Here is a 14,037-nt window from a genome sequence, read left to right as displayed (position 1 = left end):
CATTTGTGAATGGGCAGCATGAATTCTGGAAGTAAACAGCTAAAAATATTACATACTGCACCTTTAAGTAAGCTTCCATTTCTTTACAGAATGGCAGAAAAGCTGGCCAACGAAAAGAGGCCAAACAAGTTTGACGCTGGTTGTCTTGGGTGTGGGAATTGGGAAATGCATATCAATGTAGGATATGCATTACAGTAGTTCACCATCAAACAAAGTTCATGTAACATAATGTGCTTCAAGAACTGTACATAAAGATGGATAGTTGTCCCACGTGGCAAATTCCATTTCTCCCCATTCCAATTTGTCAAGCCAATGGTGTGTTAATATGATTTTTACATTTTTTCTAAAGGGGTGTACATGCCAAATGCACATTTGTAAGCTTGGGTCATGCAGCGAGCCACAGGTCTAAATAACCGTTTGGTTGCAATGATTGGTGAGATGTTCCACAAAAAAATATTTTTGCTTTAACAAAATTGCACAAAATGTGGTCTTCATACGGACGTCCTGGACTAATGTGCCACTGCTGTGTAATGGATGCCAAATAGCAGAGTTCAGCGTAGAATGTTAGTAAACCTCCCTCCCGAAGCCTCATGCAGTATAGGCCTGCACCTTTAGGTCAGTGCTATGGTGCTGTGCCTAGTTCAGAGGAGTAGATGTGTGAACATCCCACCCGATGGCCCAGGTGCAGGACAATGAGAGTAAATCCAAGTGAAAAAGAAGTCCGCGACACTGCTTGTCTTACTGTGTATTTAATAGAACAACGTTTCGACCTTCAGGTCTTCATCAGGCAAAGAGCCTGATGAAGACCTGAAGGTCGAAACGTTGCTCTATTAAATACACAGTAAGACAAGCAGTGTCGCGGACCTCTTTTTCACATGGTGCTGTGCCTCCCATGCTGAACTGGAGCATCAGGGGTGTTTGTGATGGCACATGGCTGGCCATTTGCTGGCAGGTCACTGGTCTGAGCCCTGAGTGGCGGACTGTGCATGATGACCTCAGTTACGCTTGGTTTTAGAGCGCCATCTGGTGGGTAATATGTGAAACTGCACTGTTCTTGACCTCAATGGCTGCACATCATGCACCTGCATGGCCGCTGCAACTTTAGTGCTTTTCACAGAACTATTATTTTTGCTATTCTGTCTTTTACCAAGTACAGTTATATTACTAAATAAGTCTGGTATGTAGATGTATGTCTACTCACTATCCCTCAGTTCGTCCTAGATTTGATTTGCACAATAACTTTTGAAAAGGTGGACAGACTTTGACGTCATCTTGTGTGCGAATACAGGACACATGTACATGAACAGCAGATCATCTTTCGAAGGTGGTCATCACCCTACTGATCAAATAGTAATCTTTTATTAACAAGTTCAAGGTTTCAGACATCTAGGGTTATGGTCAATGTGATGTGAGATATGGGGTCCAATGTCAAGTTACCCTTGTGCGTGTGCCTTGAAGATTGACGTCCTCAAAAGGAATCTTAATCTTTCCATCCTATGTACTTCCACCCAAATATTTTGGTTCCGTGCATAGTCTGGCCCAACCCTCCAAACTCGGTTCGCTCACGCTTCTGCCAATCAGCAAACAGTTGAGAGTGGTGACTGAGAACTCACCCATGGAGCCCACTACTGATTCCTTAAAGGGACAGTTTGGTCAATTTCAACATGCAGTTGTATTGCTCATGCTACCCTTGACTTGTCAGTACCTGGTTGTGGTGTTAACCAATGTGTTTATGTGTTTGACTTGCCATGTGTTATACCGATTATTACCACTAGGGGGAACTCTGGTCCCAGGGTATATAAGCCACGTCCTCGTATGTGAACGTCAGTCTACAGTCTACTACAGTTACAGTGAATACAGTTGATACTTGAATCGTACTCCAGTTGTCCAGTGTCTTATTAATGTGTTTTATTAAACCACACAACATGGTGTCAGAAGTGTAGTTCACGACCTGCGGACAAGAGACAGCGTGAATGACAGGAGGATCCAGTTCCAGAAGACGACGGAGACGACATCAAGCAAGGATGAGCGAGCGAGACCAACCGCAGGCGAACGTTGAGGCGCCAACGGTCCACGAGGATGCTAACGTTACGGACCAGCATGTGGCTAACGTACCGGAACGCCAAGAGGTGGCTAACGCGCCAAGTGGACAAGGTCAGGCTATCCCGAGTGCTACGTTTACCATTAAGCCACCGGAACCGTTTGACTTTTCCAAACCGCACGAGTGGGAAAAATGGATTCGTCGCTTTTGAAAGATTCAGACTGCAAGTAACTTGAACAATTCTTCTGAGGCAAACCAAGTGTGAACACGCTAGTTTACTGCATGGGTGATGAGGCAGATGACGTGCTAAGAGGGCTAGTGCTAACCCAGCAGCAGCGTTTGCAGTACGGTGCAGTAAAGGCGGGATTTGATGGCTACTTCGTGCCTAAGAAAAACGTGATTTACGAGCGGGCTAAAATTTAATCAAAGAGTGCAGCAGCCATCAGAATCTGTCGATGCATTCATCACGGCACTCTATGCTTTAGCAGAAAGCTGCAATTACGGTCAGTTACACGATGAACTGTTACGAGACCGATTAGTAGTGGGCATCAGAGACACGGCACTGTCTCAGAAAATGCAGCTAGATAGCCAACTCACCCTCACCAAGGCGATCACCATGGCCAGGCCAGTCGAGGAATTCGGCGCCAACAAACGGACCTGAGGGGGGAGACGGGCGCGTGCTGGCAAAGTGGCTGTGGATGCGCTGCACAGAAGCAAAGGAAAGCCCGCGGAATTCTACACAATTCAAGGCAAAAGGGCAAAACACAGGACATGCAAAGACGAGGACATCGACGCACACGGCGACGGCACACAAGGCATGTCACAAATGTGGAAAAGCACCATCTCATCCGGCGGTCCAGTGTCCTGCACGGAACGCCGAATGTCACAGCTGCGGCAAAAGAGGGCACTATGGCAAGGTATGTAGACTCGCCAGCACTGTAAATGAGTTAGCCGAGGACACTGATGGACTGTTCTTAGGTGAAGTGTCCTCGGGAGAAGATCCATGGATGGCTGAGATAGGCTTACAGGGCAGCAAAGTGACTTTTAAGATCGACACAGGCGCCGATGTAACAGCCATACCAGAGACTGTGTATAAAAGTGTCATGCCCGGTGCCAAGGACATTAAAGCTGCCATGAAACAGCTGTATGGCCCTGGTGGTGCAAAGCTGAACGTGCTGGGGTCAGTCACCGAAACACTCACCTACAAAGACAGGAGCATCACAGAGAGGATCTACATCGTCCGAGACCTGCACGTCGGTCTACTGAGCAGGCCAGCTTCAGTGAGGCTCAAACTGGTTGCTCGGATGGACATGATCGACCGGGAGACGGTGAGGACGACGTACCCGAAGCTCTGCGACGGACTAGGGCTGGTCCAGAAGCCCTACACCATCAAACTCAAGCCGGACGCCAAACCCTTCTCTCTCTCAAAGTTCCACGGCGGGTACCACTACCACTCATGGGCAAGGTGAAGCGGGAGCTGGAGAGGATGGAGAGCCTGGGCGTCATCAGCCGCATCGAGGCGCCAACCGAGTGGTGTTGCGGCATGGTGGTGGCTCCGAAGAAGAATAACGAGGTGAGAATATGTGTGGACATGTCACCAGTGAACGAGTCAGTGTGCAGGGAAAAGTTCATCTTGCCATCTGTTGAACACACCCTAGGCATGCTGACCGGAGCCAAATACTTCTCCAAACTCGACGCAAACATGGGCTTTTGGCAGATACCACTCTCAAAAGACTCTGCTCTGTACACCACCTTCATCACGCCATTCGGGCGGTACCACTTCAACAGGCTACCCTTCGGGATCAGCTCAGCATCGGAGCACTTCCAGAACAGGATGACATCAGAGGTCACGGCGGGCCTGGAAGGCGTCGTCTGCCACGTCGACGACATCCTCATCTGGGGGGACACGAAGGAGCAGCACGACAGCAGGGTACATGCAGTCCTGGAGCGGGCAGAGAAGGCAGGTGTGACGCTGAACATGGCAAAGTGCGAGTTCGGGAGAGAAGAGGTAAAGTTCCTGGGGCACATCATCTCAGCAGAGGGGGTGAAACCAGACCCAGACAAGACCAAAGCCGTCCAAGACATGAGAGAGCCGACGAACATCAGCGAGCTTCGCAGCATTCTGGGGATGGTGAACCAGCTTGGGAAGTTCATCCCCAACCTCTCTGAGAAGGACAAGCCACTGAGAGCACTCCTCTCAAAGAAGAACATGTGGTGCTGGGGGCACGACCAGCAACGTGCTTTCCGCAACCCCTCAAGCATGAAACTCTCCTCAGCGGCCAGTACTCCAGCTGTACGACCCAAACAGCCCACTCAAGATTTCAGCGGACGCCTCATCTTATGGGCTGGGGGCCGTGCTGCTACAGAAGAAGGCAGAAACGTGGCTACCGGTCGCGTATGCTTCCAGGTCGCTGACTGACACAGAACAGCGATACGCCCAGCTGGAGAAAGAGGCACTGGCACTGACATGGGCCTGTGAGAGGTTCAGTGACTTCATACTCGGAGTGCACTTTGAAACTCGAAACAGACCACAAACCTCTCGTGAGCCTGCTGGGGGGCCAGGCTCTGGACGCACTGCCACCACGAATCCAGAGATTCAGGATGCGTCTGATGAGGTACTCCTACACCATCTTCCACACACCTGGGAAAAGGCCTCACCTCAGCTGACACACTCTCACGCACCCCACTGACGAATGCAGTGACAAGCAGCGACAAGGACCTGATGGAGGACACCAACATCTACGTCGAAGTGGTGATGGAGCATCTCCCGACCAGCGACAGGTACCTCACAGAGCTCCGCGAACAGCTGCAGGGCGACAGCGTCTGCGCGCAGGTGATGAAGTACTGCGTGGAGGGCTGGCCAGAACAGGAACCAGCTCCAGGGGCCCGCCAAGCACTACTGGCACGAGAGAGCGTTCCTGACTGTGCAAAATGGACTACTCCTGAAGGGCACAAGGTTAGTCATTCCAGCCACAATGAGAGACACTGTGTTAGACAAAATACACGAGGGGCACCAGGGCATAGTGAAGTGTAGAGAGAGGGCTACCCAAGCAGTATGGTGGCCTGGGCTGAGCAACCAGATTAGAGAGCTGGTACACAAATGCAGAGAATGCATCAAGGAGAGGGCCAACCCGAAAGAGCCCCTGATGCCAACCCAACTACCTGATAGGCCATGGCAGAAAGTAGGTGCAGACCTTTTCATGCTGAATGACAAAACCTACCTGTTAGTAGTTTGATTATTTCTCTCGTTATGTTGAGATTGCCCAACTCAGCCACACACGATCTGCAAACGTTATCACACACCTCAAATCAATGTTTGCACGTCACGGCATCGCAGAGACTCTAATTAGTGACAATGGACCCCAATTTTCTGGGCATGAAATGAAAGCCTTTGCCAGTGACTATTGTTTTGAGCATGTAACCAGCAGCCCAAAGTACCCCCAGAGCAACGGCGAGGCGGAACGGGCCGTCCAAACCGTGAAGGGCCTGCTTAAGAAAGCCGACGATCCCTACCGCGCTCTGTTGGCCTACAGAGCGACACCCCTGAGCAACGGCTACAGCCCTGCCGAGCTGCTCATGGGACGGCGCCTGCGCACCACTCTGCCGGTCCTGCCAGAGAGACTACAGCCGGCACTTCCAGACCTTCGCGATCTTCGGCGGAAGGAGAGGGAGAAGAGGCGAGCAGACGCACAACGCTACAACAGCAGACACCGCACACGAGACCTGGGTAAGCTGTCGCCAGGAGACGACGTCTGGATCACAGATACAGCCGAGCCAGGTCAGGTAACATCCGCACACAACACCCCACGATCCTACCTGGTCGCTGGACCACAGGGGACACTGCGGCGGAACCGTGCTCACCTGATTCCTATGCCAGAGCAGGGGTCAAAGAGCGAGCAGCAGCCACGCAAGGTGGACAGAGGTGAAGAGACTCCTTCAACAGTCACGCCGACTGTGAGCTCACCTCACATCACAAGAACCAGGTCTGGCAGGGAAATAAAGAAACCAGACAGACTTGACCTGTGAAAATAATAAATGTGAAATGTTTATCTGTGACATTTGAAAAGAGAATGAAATGCTTACCTGTATAACACAATCAAAAAGATACATCTGAGAAAAGAGAAACACTTACCTGCAACAAAAAAAAAGGAGAAACCAAAAGACAGGTGGAAAAAAAAAGGAAAAAAAAAAAAATGAACGTTGACAAAGAAATATGATTAACATGTTTGATGTAAAACACACTGTTTATGTGATGACAGTAATGTGGCAAAATGTTAAATGTTTGTTGTAATGAAATGTTTGAAATGAAATGAAACTTTTATCTTGAAAAGTTATAGAAAAGAAAATCTGGTAAGTTTAATGAAATGTTGGTTATAGTGATTTGATGTTGAATGCAAACTGTAAAAGAGTAATCATTTTCTCTTCAACTTCCAGTAAGGGGGATGTGGTGTTAACCAATGTGTTTATGTGTTTGACTTGCCATGTGTTATACCGATTATTACCACTAGGGGGAACTCTGGTCCCAGGGTATATAAGCCACGTCCTCGTATGTGAACGTCAGTCTACAGTCTACTACAGTTACAGTCAGTGATGTACCCGAACGCGTTCAATGAACGAAAGTTCATGAACGAGTTCATATTTTGAGCGAACGTGAACTGAACGGACAGTATTTTCTAGGTGATGAACGAACTATGAACGCGTTCATCTGGAGCGTGAACGTGAACGTTCATTAGTTCTTCATTCCGTTCATTCCGTAGTTACCAGATTTCATTAATATTCCTGCCGAAACCGCTACTGAAAACAATGTCAGAGAGTCTAATATTATGTCTTATCCATTCTCTCTGACAGCGTCAGACACCTTTCTCTCCGACTGTCTTTAGTCTCGTGCAAAGAGGCGGGACCAAGCAAACAGCAGGCATCGCTCTATTTAAAAGTCAGAGCAACCAGCCAGCAGTGTGCGAGTTTTCTGATTTCCGGTGACTTTTTAGATTAACGCCTCTAGCGACCGTCTTCTGGGCGTTCGGAAGAAGTGTGGAGTGCTCTCGCTTCACTATTTAAGTTAAAATGCGCCGCGCGCAGCAACAACAACAAGAGAAAGCTGCCTGCTGGCATGTTGCAGGAAGGCACATTTTGCGCATGAGACAGAGAACAACAGTGCAGGAAAACGTTACAGAGTCCACGCACCCGATTTAAGTCCAGTCCATACAGTAGGCTAACAGAAAAGAAGTGAACTCGCTCAGCACACAGTGTCTAAACAACAAACACTCTAAAGGACTACTAGGCCTACTGATAAACCACTCTTAATGCAAAACTAAAATACAGTAGACTAATATCTAACAATCTCATTGTTAAAACTAATTTAGGCTTTAGGCCTACACTTTTTTCATCATGGGGGGTGAGCTGTGAACTGAACAATGAACTAGTAGAAAATTTACTTTCCCAACACTGCAGAAAACACAGTTAAGGACTGTAGGCCTACTCTCTATTACTACTACTAATAAACCGCTGCTCTAATGCACAACTAAAATACCGTTAGGCCTATATCCAGCAATGTCATTGTTAACACTAATTAACCCATTAAATAATGGCTATCTGTGAAGCATTTATATGGGCTTTTTCAATGAATTTTGATTTTTTTTTTTTGTATTTTTTTTTTTGGGGGGGGGGATGAACTGAAATGAACTAGTTCATTTATTTTGTGAACTATGAATGAACTAGTTCATTTTGAAATAAATATGAACTATGAACGAACTAGTTCATTCTGAGAGCTGTGAACTTGAACTTGAACTAGTTCACGTACAAAATGAACTTTCCCAACACTGGTTACAGTGATACAGTTGAATACAGTTGATACTTGAATCGTACTCCAGTTGTCCAGTGTTTTATTAATGTGTTTCATCAAACCACACAACACTGGTGATGCCACATTTTTCGGCTCAGCCCTTTCCGAGATATGAGCAATTCTAATGGGGGCAGCGTTTGTTTACATTTTAAAAAAATGAAACATAGGCCAACTCCAAATATTTTCCCAAAAGGTACTGCTGTTTGCTAGTTGTCTGCTGATGTTTTATAACCTTTTGGATGTTTTTGGGAATTAATAAAAATGTTTTTTTGAAATGTAAACAAAGAGCTGCCCCCATTACAATGACCAGGATCTCGGAAACGGCTGAAGAAGAAGAAAAAAAAATCTCAGGCACTGACAAGTCCAGGGTAGTGTGAGCATTACAGCTGCATGTTGAAATTGACCAAACTGTCCCTTTAAGGCAACACTATTCACATATTTGTTTCACGCTTTGGCAACGCTGTATCGTAACAGTCATGCTAATAAAGCACAATTTGAATTTTAATTTGAATTCGGAACTCCAATTAATGTAAACAGCAGAGTAAGGTCAGACCATCTCCCACCCTCCATGGAAAAGGATTCCTCTAAGCTTTTTCCAGACTGTGTGAAGGAGTCACAACAGTCAGTCTCAGGCTAGCAGTTGGCGTGTTAACTTGTGGTGGTTCAAATTCTCATACCTGTACAATGACTGTAGTTCTCTCCTTCGTTCCGCCAATTAAATGGTACATCACATGGCCTGGGTGTCACATCACATGGCCTGGGTCTCAGTATCCCTCCTCCAGGTGTTTCCTCCATCCTTGTGCCTCGGTTTCGCCCCTCCTGTGGAAGAAACAACGGAATCAATGGAGGAAGCAAGAATCGAGCAGTACTGGTTGCTTCTACGGCATCTTTCCTCCTTCATCTTCTCACCCATTTGCTATTTGTGTACAACCGAGACTTTTTCAATGACGTCGAGCATCAAGGCTCAAGGCTTGACGGATGAAGCAACTGAAGATGTAAGCACTAGGACAGAGAGAATGGTACCTGGGGAGGTTGCCAGTCTGCCCCCTGTTTAGATGTGAAGGGTTATATGAGACATTGAATGGCTCATTAAATGAGGCATGTGATCATATATCATCATATTGCATATCTTATTTATTTCTTCAGACAGATTGTGTTTCTTCAATAAAACGCACAAGACTTGGTTTAGCAGCTTGGTCACATAAGTCTGCAATGCATTAAAGTTCTATACAAATCTTAATGCTAGTGCTATGTGTAACACTTTACTTTACATGCCTTCAAACTTGCTGGGCAAATGAATATCGACTAGCCCTCTTAAGTGGCCCAGTTCAAGGTTAAGTGTGCTATGAAGGCCTGACCACCTTTCATGCAGGCCTCCAGGGCCAATATAAACTCTTGAAATAGATATCGTGGTATATCCATGGAAAAACACAAATACCGGCCATTATTAGCGGATATTTTCCACATTGGGTCTTACAGATATTAATTAGCCTATAGTAATTTTTCATGTACTTATTTAACATACTTACTCGTTTGTTGATGGAATGCTCCCAGATTTTAACAGGATCACTTTACGCGCGAAGACTGTGAACCAATGACCTTGACGCACAGATGGAGTCACGTGGTAGTGATAAGTAATGAGATGAAAGTTTGGCAGAACAGGTGTTTGGTTAACCATGCCGTCTCCAATCCCCGTAACACGGCTACTACCTCGCGGTTTTGGACCAACAGTGGAGCTGGGAGCATGCAGCAGTCCGCTGTTCAAGAATGCCGGAGGATCTACCCTAGCCGTTCCAACTCACACATTCCGAAGCAAGATAGCCAGCAGGCTCTGGTCGTCTGTTGTTTACTGGAGCGAGCTCCACTGCTCAGAGCCCCTTGGGTCCGGTGGCTTTGGGTCTGTCTACAAGGGTCAGTACTTCGACGAAACCGTTGCCGTGAAAAAGGTGAAGAGATGCGCCAAGAACAAGCTTGCATGCCGACAAAGCTTTTGGGCGGAACTGAACGCGGCGCATCTGCGCCACAAAAACCTTGTCAGAGTAATTGCGGCCACCACATGCATACCTGACAATGAAGATAACGCCGATAACATTGGTACAATAATTATGGAACTGGCTGGAACCAGGAATCTGCAACAGGTTATCTACGGAGTTGAGCCGCTTCCGGGGGACAGGTGTTTGAAGTTCTCCAAAGACATCGCACGAGGTCTGCAATATCTGCACGCGCACAAGATAGGACACCTTGACGTGAAGCCTGCCAACGTTATAGTCTCGGACGCGGACGCGTGCAAATTGGCTGATTTTGGTTGCTCTCTGAAGCTTGGCCAGTCAGGAGATCTGCGCCCTCTCACAACTCATCTCGGAGGCACCTACACACACCAGGCGCCTGAACTGCTGAAAGGGGAAGATGTGACTCTGAAGGCGGACGTGTATTCTTTTGGCATCACCTGGTGGCAGATAATCACCCGTGAGCTTCCATACGAAGGAGACCGCCAGTGCATTCTATACGCTGTTGTGGCGTACAATATGCGGCCGCCAGTGAATGGGGACACGTTTAGGAAGTCATCGTTTGGACAGACTTGTATGACTCTCCTGGTGAGATGCTGGAATGCCAATCCACACCAAAGGCCGACTATGGATGACCTACTCTCAGAACTCGATAAGATGCCAAGCTGCTGACACCCATACAGACGAGTAGTAGCCCATATTGACTTAACCAGAATTTGGCAAGGTTAATAAATAAATAAATAAATATTGGGTGTGTATAGAATGTACAGATTGAATGATCTTAAATTGCTTTTTTTTGTGTGTTGGCCTATTTCTTGATTTTTTTTATTATTGTTTTTTAGGCAGGGACCAAGAATTTACAGTGTTTTTCAATGTCATTTTCAAGATTCCTCACTGGCATTACTCAAACTTTTATGTTCTTAATTGTTTTACGTTTACAACACAATAAAACACTGTATAAAAAGTTAGTATGAATTCCCTCACTTAATGGTACAATTTTTTACACAACTGAATTTTAATTAAGAGTTTTGCAAAATACTTTTAAATGTCCATGTCTAATTTACTGGGTATGTGTTACAAATTAAATGATTGCCAATTATATTTTTCTCAAACCTTTTTTCCCCACCATTGCCTGGCATGAAGATAATTTGGGTGTGTAAAGCATGATTTCTTATCTTTCTGAGGAAAGGTGTCAGTCATGAATTTAACATACTTCTGATTCCTTACCTTCAGGGACCAACCAGCTCACTCCTTGATTAGAGTTTATTTGCAAAAACGGTGTATCTACATTTTGTAGAATGTTGAGAAATTGACATTTTTTTATTGGGCATTCCATCGCATTGCATTGCAAAATGCATTTTAAATGGGTTGAAAAAGTATGTTCTCAAAATATCTGAATTGCAAGCAAGAATTCACACACAGGTCATGGGACCTCTGAACATTTTCAATGATAAAATGCAAAAGTCAAAAATGGTAGATACACCGTTTTGCAAATAGACTCTTCACCTAGACATTTTGAAAATAGTCATGTAAATTATGGGCAGTCATCGGCAGTGCTGGACTGGCCATCTGGCACTGCGGCCACTTCCCGGTGGGCCCTGCAATTATTTATTTTTTTACATTTCTGAAAATAGGGGCCCATGACAGTGCGGGGCTCTCCGGGGACTCAGTTCTGTGCCGGTAAATAATAAAGGGCCCGTTTAAGCCAAAAATGCCCGGGCCCCTATAGGGTCATAGGTCAGCGGTTAGGGTCGGTTGCTGGTTCGACTCCCGGTCCACCAGGTTGGTGGGTGGAGTATGCATTCGGCTGGTGTAAAAGGTTGTATAAAAATGAACTCTTATGACATGTCAGGATTACAACCGGGGTGCACAACCTGGTCAGCAAATTGTCTTAAGCGTACAATATGTGTTAAAGCAACATGTACCCCTGCCTCAAAATAATAGGCCTGGTGCTTAGAATGCATTGGAGCTCCAACACAGTCCAGGATAACTGCCAACATTGTAAACTAATGACAAATCTCTGGTATTTTCTCTCTGCCTGTGTAATCTAACTAAACACATTCACAGACAACAGAAATTTCAGCTTGAAATTTTCTCTGTGCTGTGCAAGTGCTCTCTCCTTGTAATATCTGATCATTGTCTACTCACCTGTGTCTTGTTCTCACATCTCATTCCATAGTTGTCTGGTCATTGTCTTCACAAGTAAAGTTCTCCTTTTTCAGTATATTTAAGCCCATTGTCCTCTATTGTGTTCATAGTTTGTCTGCGTAAGTCCAGGATCACAGCCTTCGATTGAAGTAATTACACACCAACGACATATTTAACTTGCAGAAGTTTCCTGATTGGATTAGTATGGCCAAGATTTAGTGTTGACATTGATTTTACTGCACAATTAGTTTGCGTAGTGCTGGAAAGTATTGAACAATATAGTATGGGCCCCTGTCACAAAAATAGATAATGGAAGAAGCTCCATGGAATTTTTTATTATTTCATTTTATTCACTTCCAGTGTATAAATAAACATACTATATAGACAAAGCAGATAAGTTTAGAAATTCATGCCTTTTACTTTGCATGTTCTTTAAAAAGTGTTAAAAGTTAATCAGAGCATCATGTAGGCCTACTGTGGCATTCAGCAATGAAATGAATGAAGAAGGGATGTCACTGAAGTGCTATCGTTAAAGGAAAATCAAATGTACACCCTCAACATGGGGGGCAAACCAAACCTGCACAGCAGCCTTTATATAAATCGTCCTGATGGCAAGGGGGGCGGCAGCATCATGAGCCAACCTCGCAATCAAATGGAGTGCATACATGATTTCCAGATATTCCAGCTAAGGAACCTAAATCATATACGAGATTATCATGGGCTTAACTTCAATCCTGACCTCATGACCTTTCACATGATGTATACTTTACATACCTATACATACTTTTCAGGAAAATGGGGCAGCATCAATGGCAAACATGCATTTCTAACTATTATACAATAGATAGATCCGGTCGAATTATTTCACACTTTCTGATTGGACGAGAGGCGTTCTACAAACTATTGTATATCCATATCACTTGGACGGGGTGGCTGTGCTGTGAGAATCATGTTTTTAAAAAAAATCTCCAGTGCTTTCAACACCATACGGTACAACCACTGCTGCTATAAGGTAAGGTAAGGTAACTTTATCGATACCCGAAAGTAGATTTGTTTGCAGGTTAGTAGAGGCTTACAACACCACACAGTGTGAGATAAACTGGTGCGGATGGGAGTGGACCCTGACCTGCTAACCTGGATCACTGCTTACCTCACTGAGCAGCCCCAGTTTGTAAAAATGGGTGAGCTGAGAATTATAAGGTTCAATCTCCATTTTTTGTAAAATTGAGGGTTTTTTGCATAATCTGACCCATTACATGTTTATTAATGCCTGTGTGGTGTTATTTTTGTAAACAAACAAAAAAAAGTATTATTTCACATTGTTATTAATAAAATAGAAAGGTTCTATCTCACAAAACAGCTGGGATGTAAAAACTTTGATGCTCAATATCTCAGAACTACCCTAAACGGAGATAGAACCTTATAATTCTAAGCTCACAAATGGGTGACATTACATCTTAGACAGTGGTCAGCAGCACCACCAGGAACTGTGCTCTCCATGGTGCTGCTCACTCTGTACACAACTGAGTTCAGCTACAAGTACAATTCTGTGACATTGCCATATGCATAAGTTCTCTACATCCTCAAAAGACAGGTCCTTCAATATCTGCAGCCAACGTCTCCTTCTACCAGTTTGTCAGTGTGCTCCTCTATGCTGTAGTGTGCTGGGGTGGTAGCATGAGGAAGAGAGATGCTGGACGCAGTGGTATAGTCTACTTTTTTATGGTGGGTATACAGTATATTTGAGCATTTTTTGAAGTGGGTATACTGTATACATTTATGCTATTCAAAATAATGGATCCATCAATTTCAAGTGGTATACTGAAATCCCTGAAATGTAGAAGTGGGTATACTCCGTATACCCGCGTTCTACATAGACTACACCACTGGCTGGACGCCTTTACAGACTGAGGAAGGCAGGTGCGGTGGTAGGCATGGAGCTGGAGTCTCACTTCAACAGCTGAAAACATAACTCTGAACAAACTGGACTCTACAATCAG

At 45.3% G+C, this 14,037-nt stretch overlaps 1 protein-coding gene across 1 annotated transcript; it reads left to right on the top strand.

The window, feature by feature from the left end:
- Positions 1 to 9,513: 9,513 nt before the first annotated feature.
- Positions 9,514 to 10,988, top strand: mos (v-mos Moloney murine sarcoma viral oncogene homolog). Its single transcript, XM_063206580.1, has one exon. It carries the CDS (start codon positions 9,560 to 9,562, stop codon positions 10,559 to 10,561), a length of 1,002 nt encoding a protein of 333 aa, XP_063062650.1. The 5' UTR covers positions 9,514 to 9,559; the 3' UTR covers positions 10,562 to 10,988.
- Positions 10,989 to 14,037: the final 3,049 nt, after the last annotated feature.

The sequence above is a fragment of the Engraulis encrasicolus genome, chromosome 9 (assembly GCF_034702125.1).
Source record: "Engraulis encrasicolus isolate BLACKSEA-1 chromosome 9, IST_EnEncr_1.0, whole genome shotgun sequence".
NCBI lineage: Eukaryota > Metazoa > Chordata > Actinopteri > Clupeiformes > Engraulidae > Engraulis > Engraulis encrasicolus.
This window is presented reverse-complemented; position numbering and strand designations above follow the sequence as displayed.

What these genes read in the sequence shown, in the direction of transcription:
- mos (XM_063206580.1), top strand. Translation starts at nt 9,560, where the DNA reads ATGCCGTCTCCAATCCCCGTAACACGGCTACTACCTCGCGGTTTTGGA.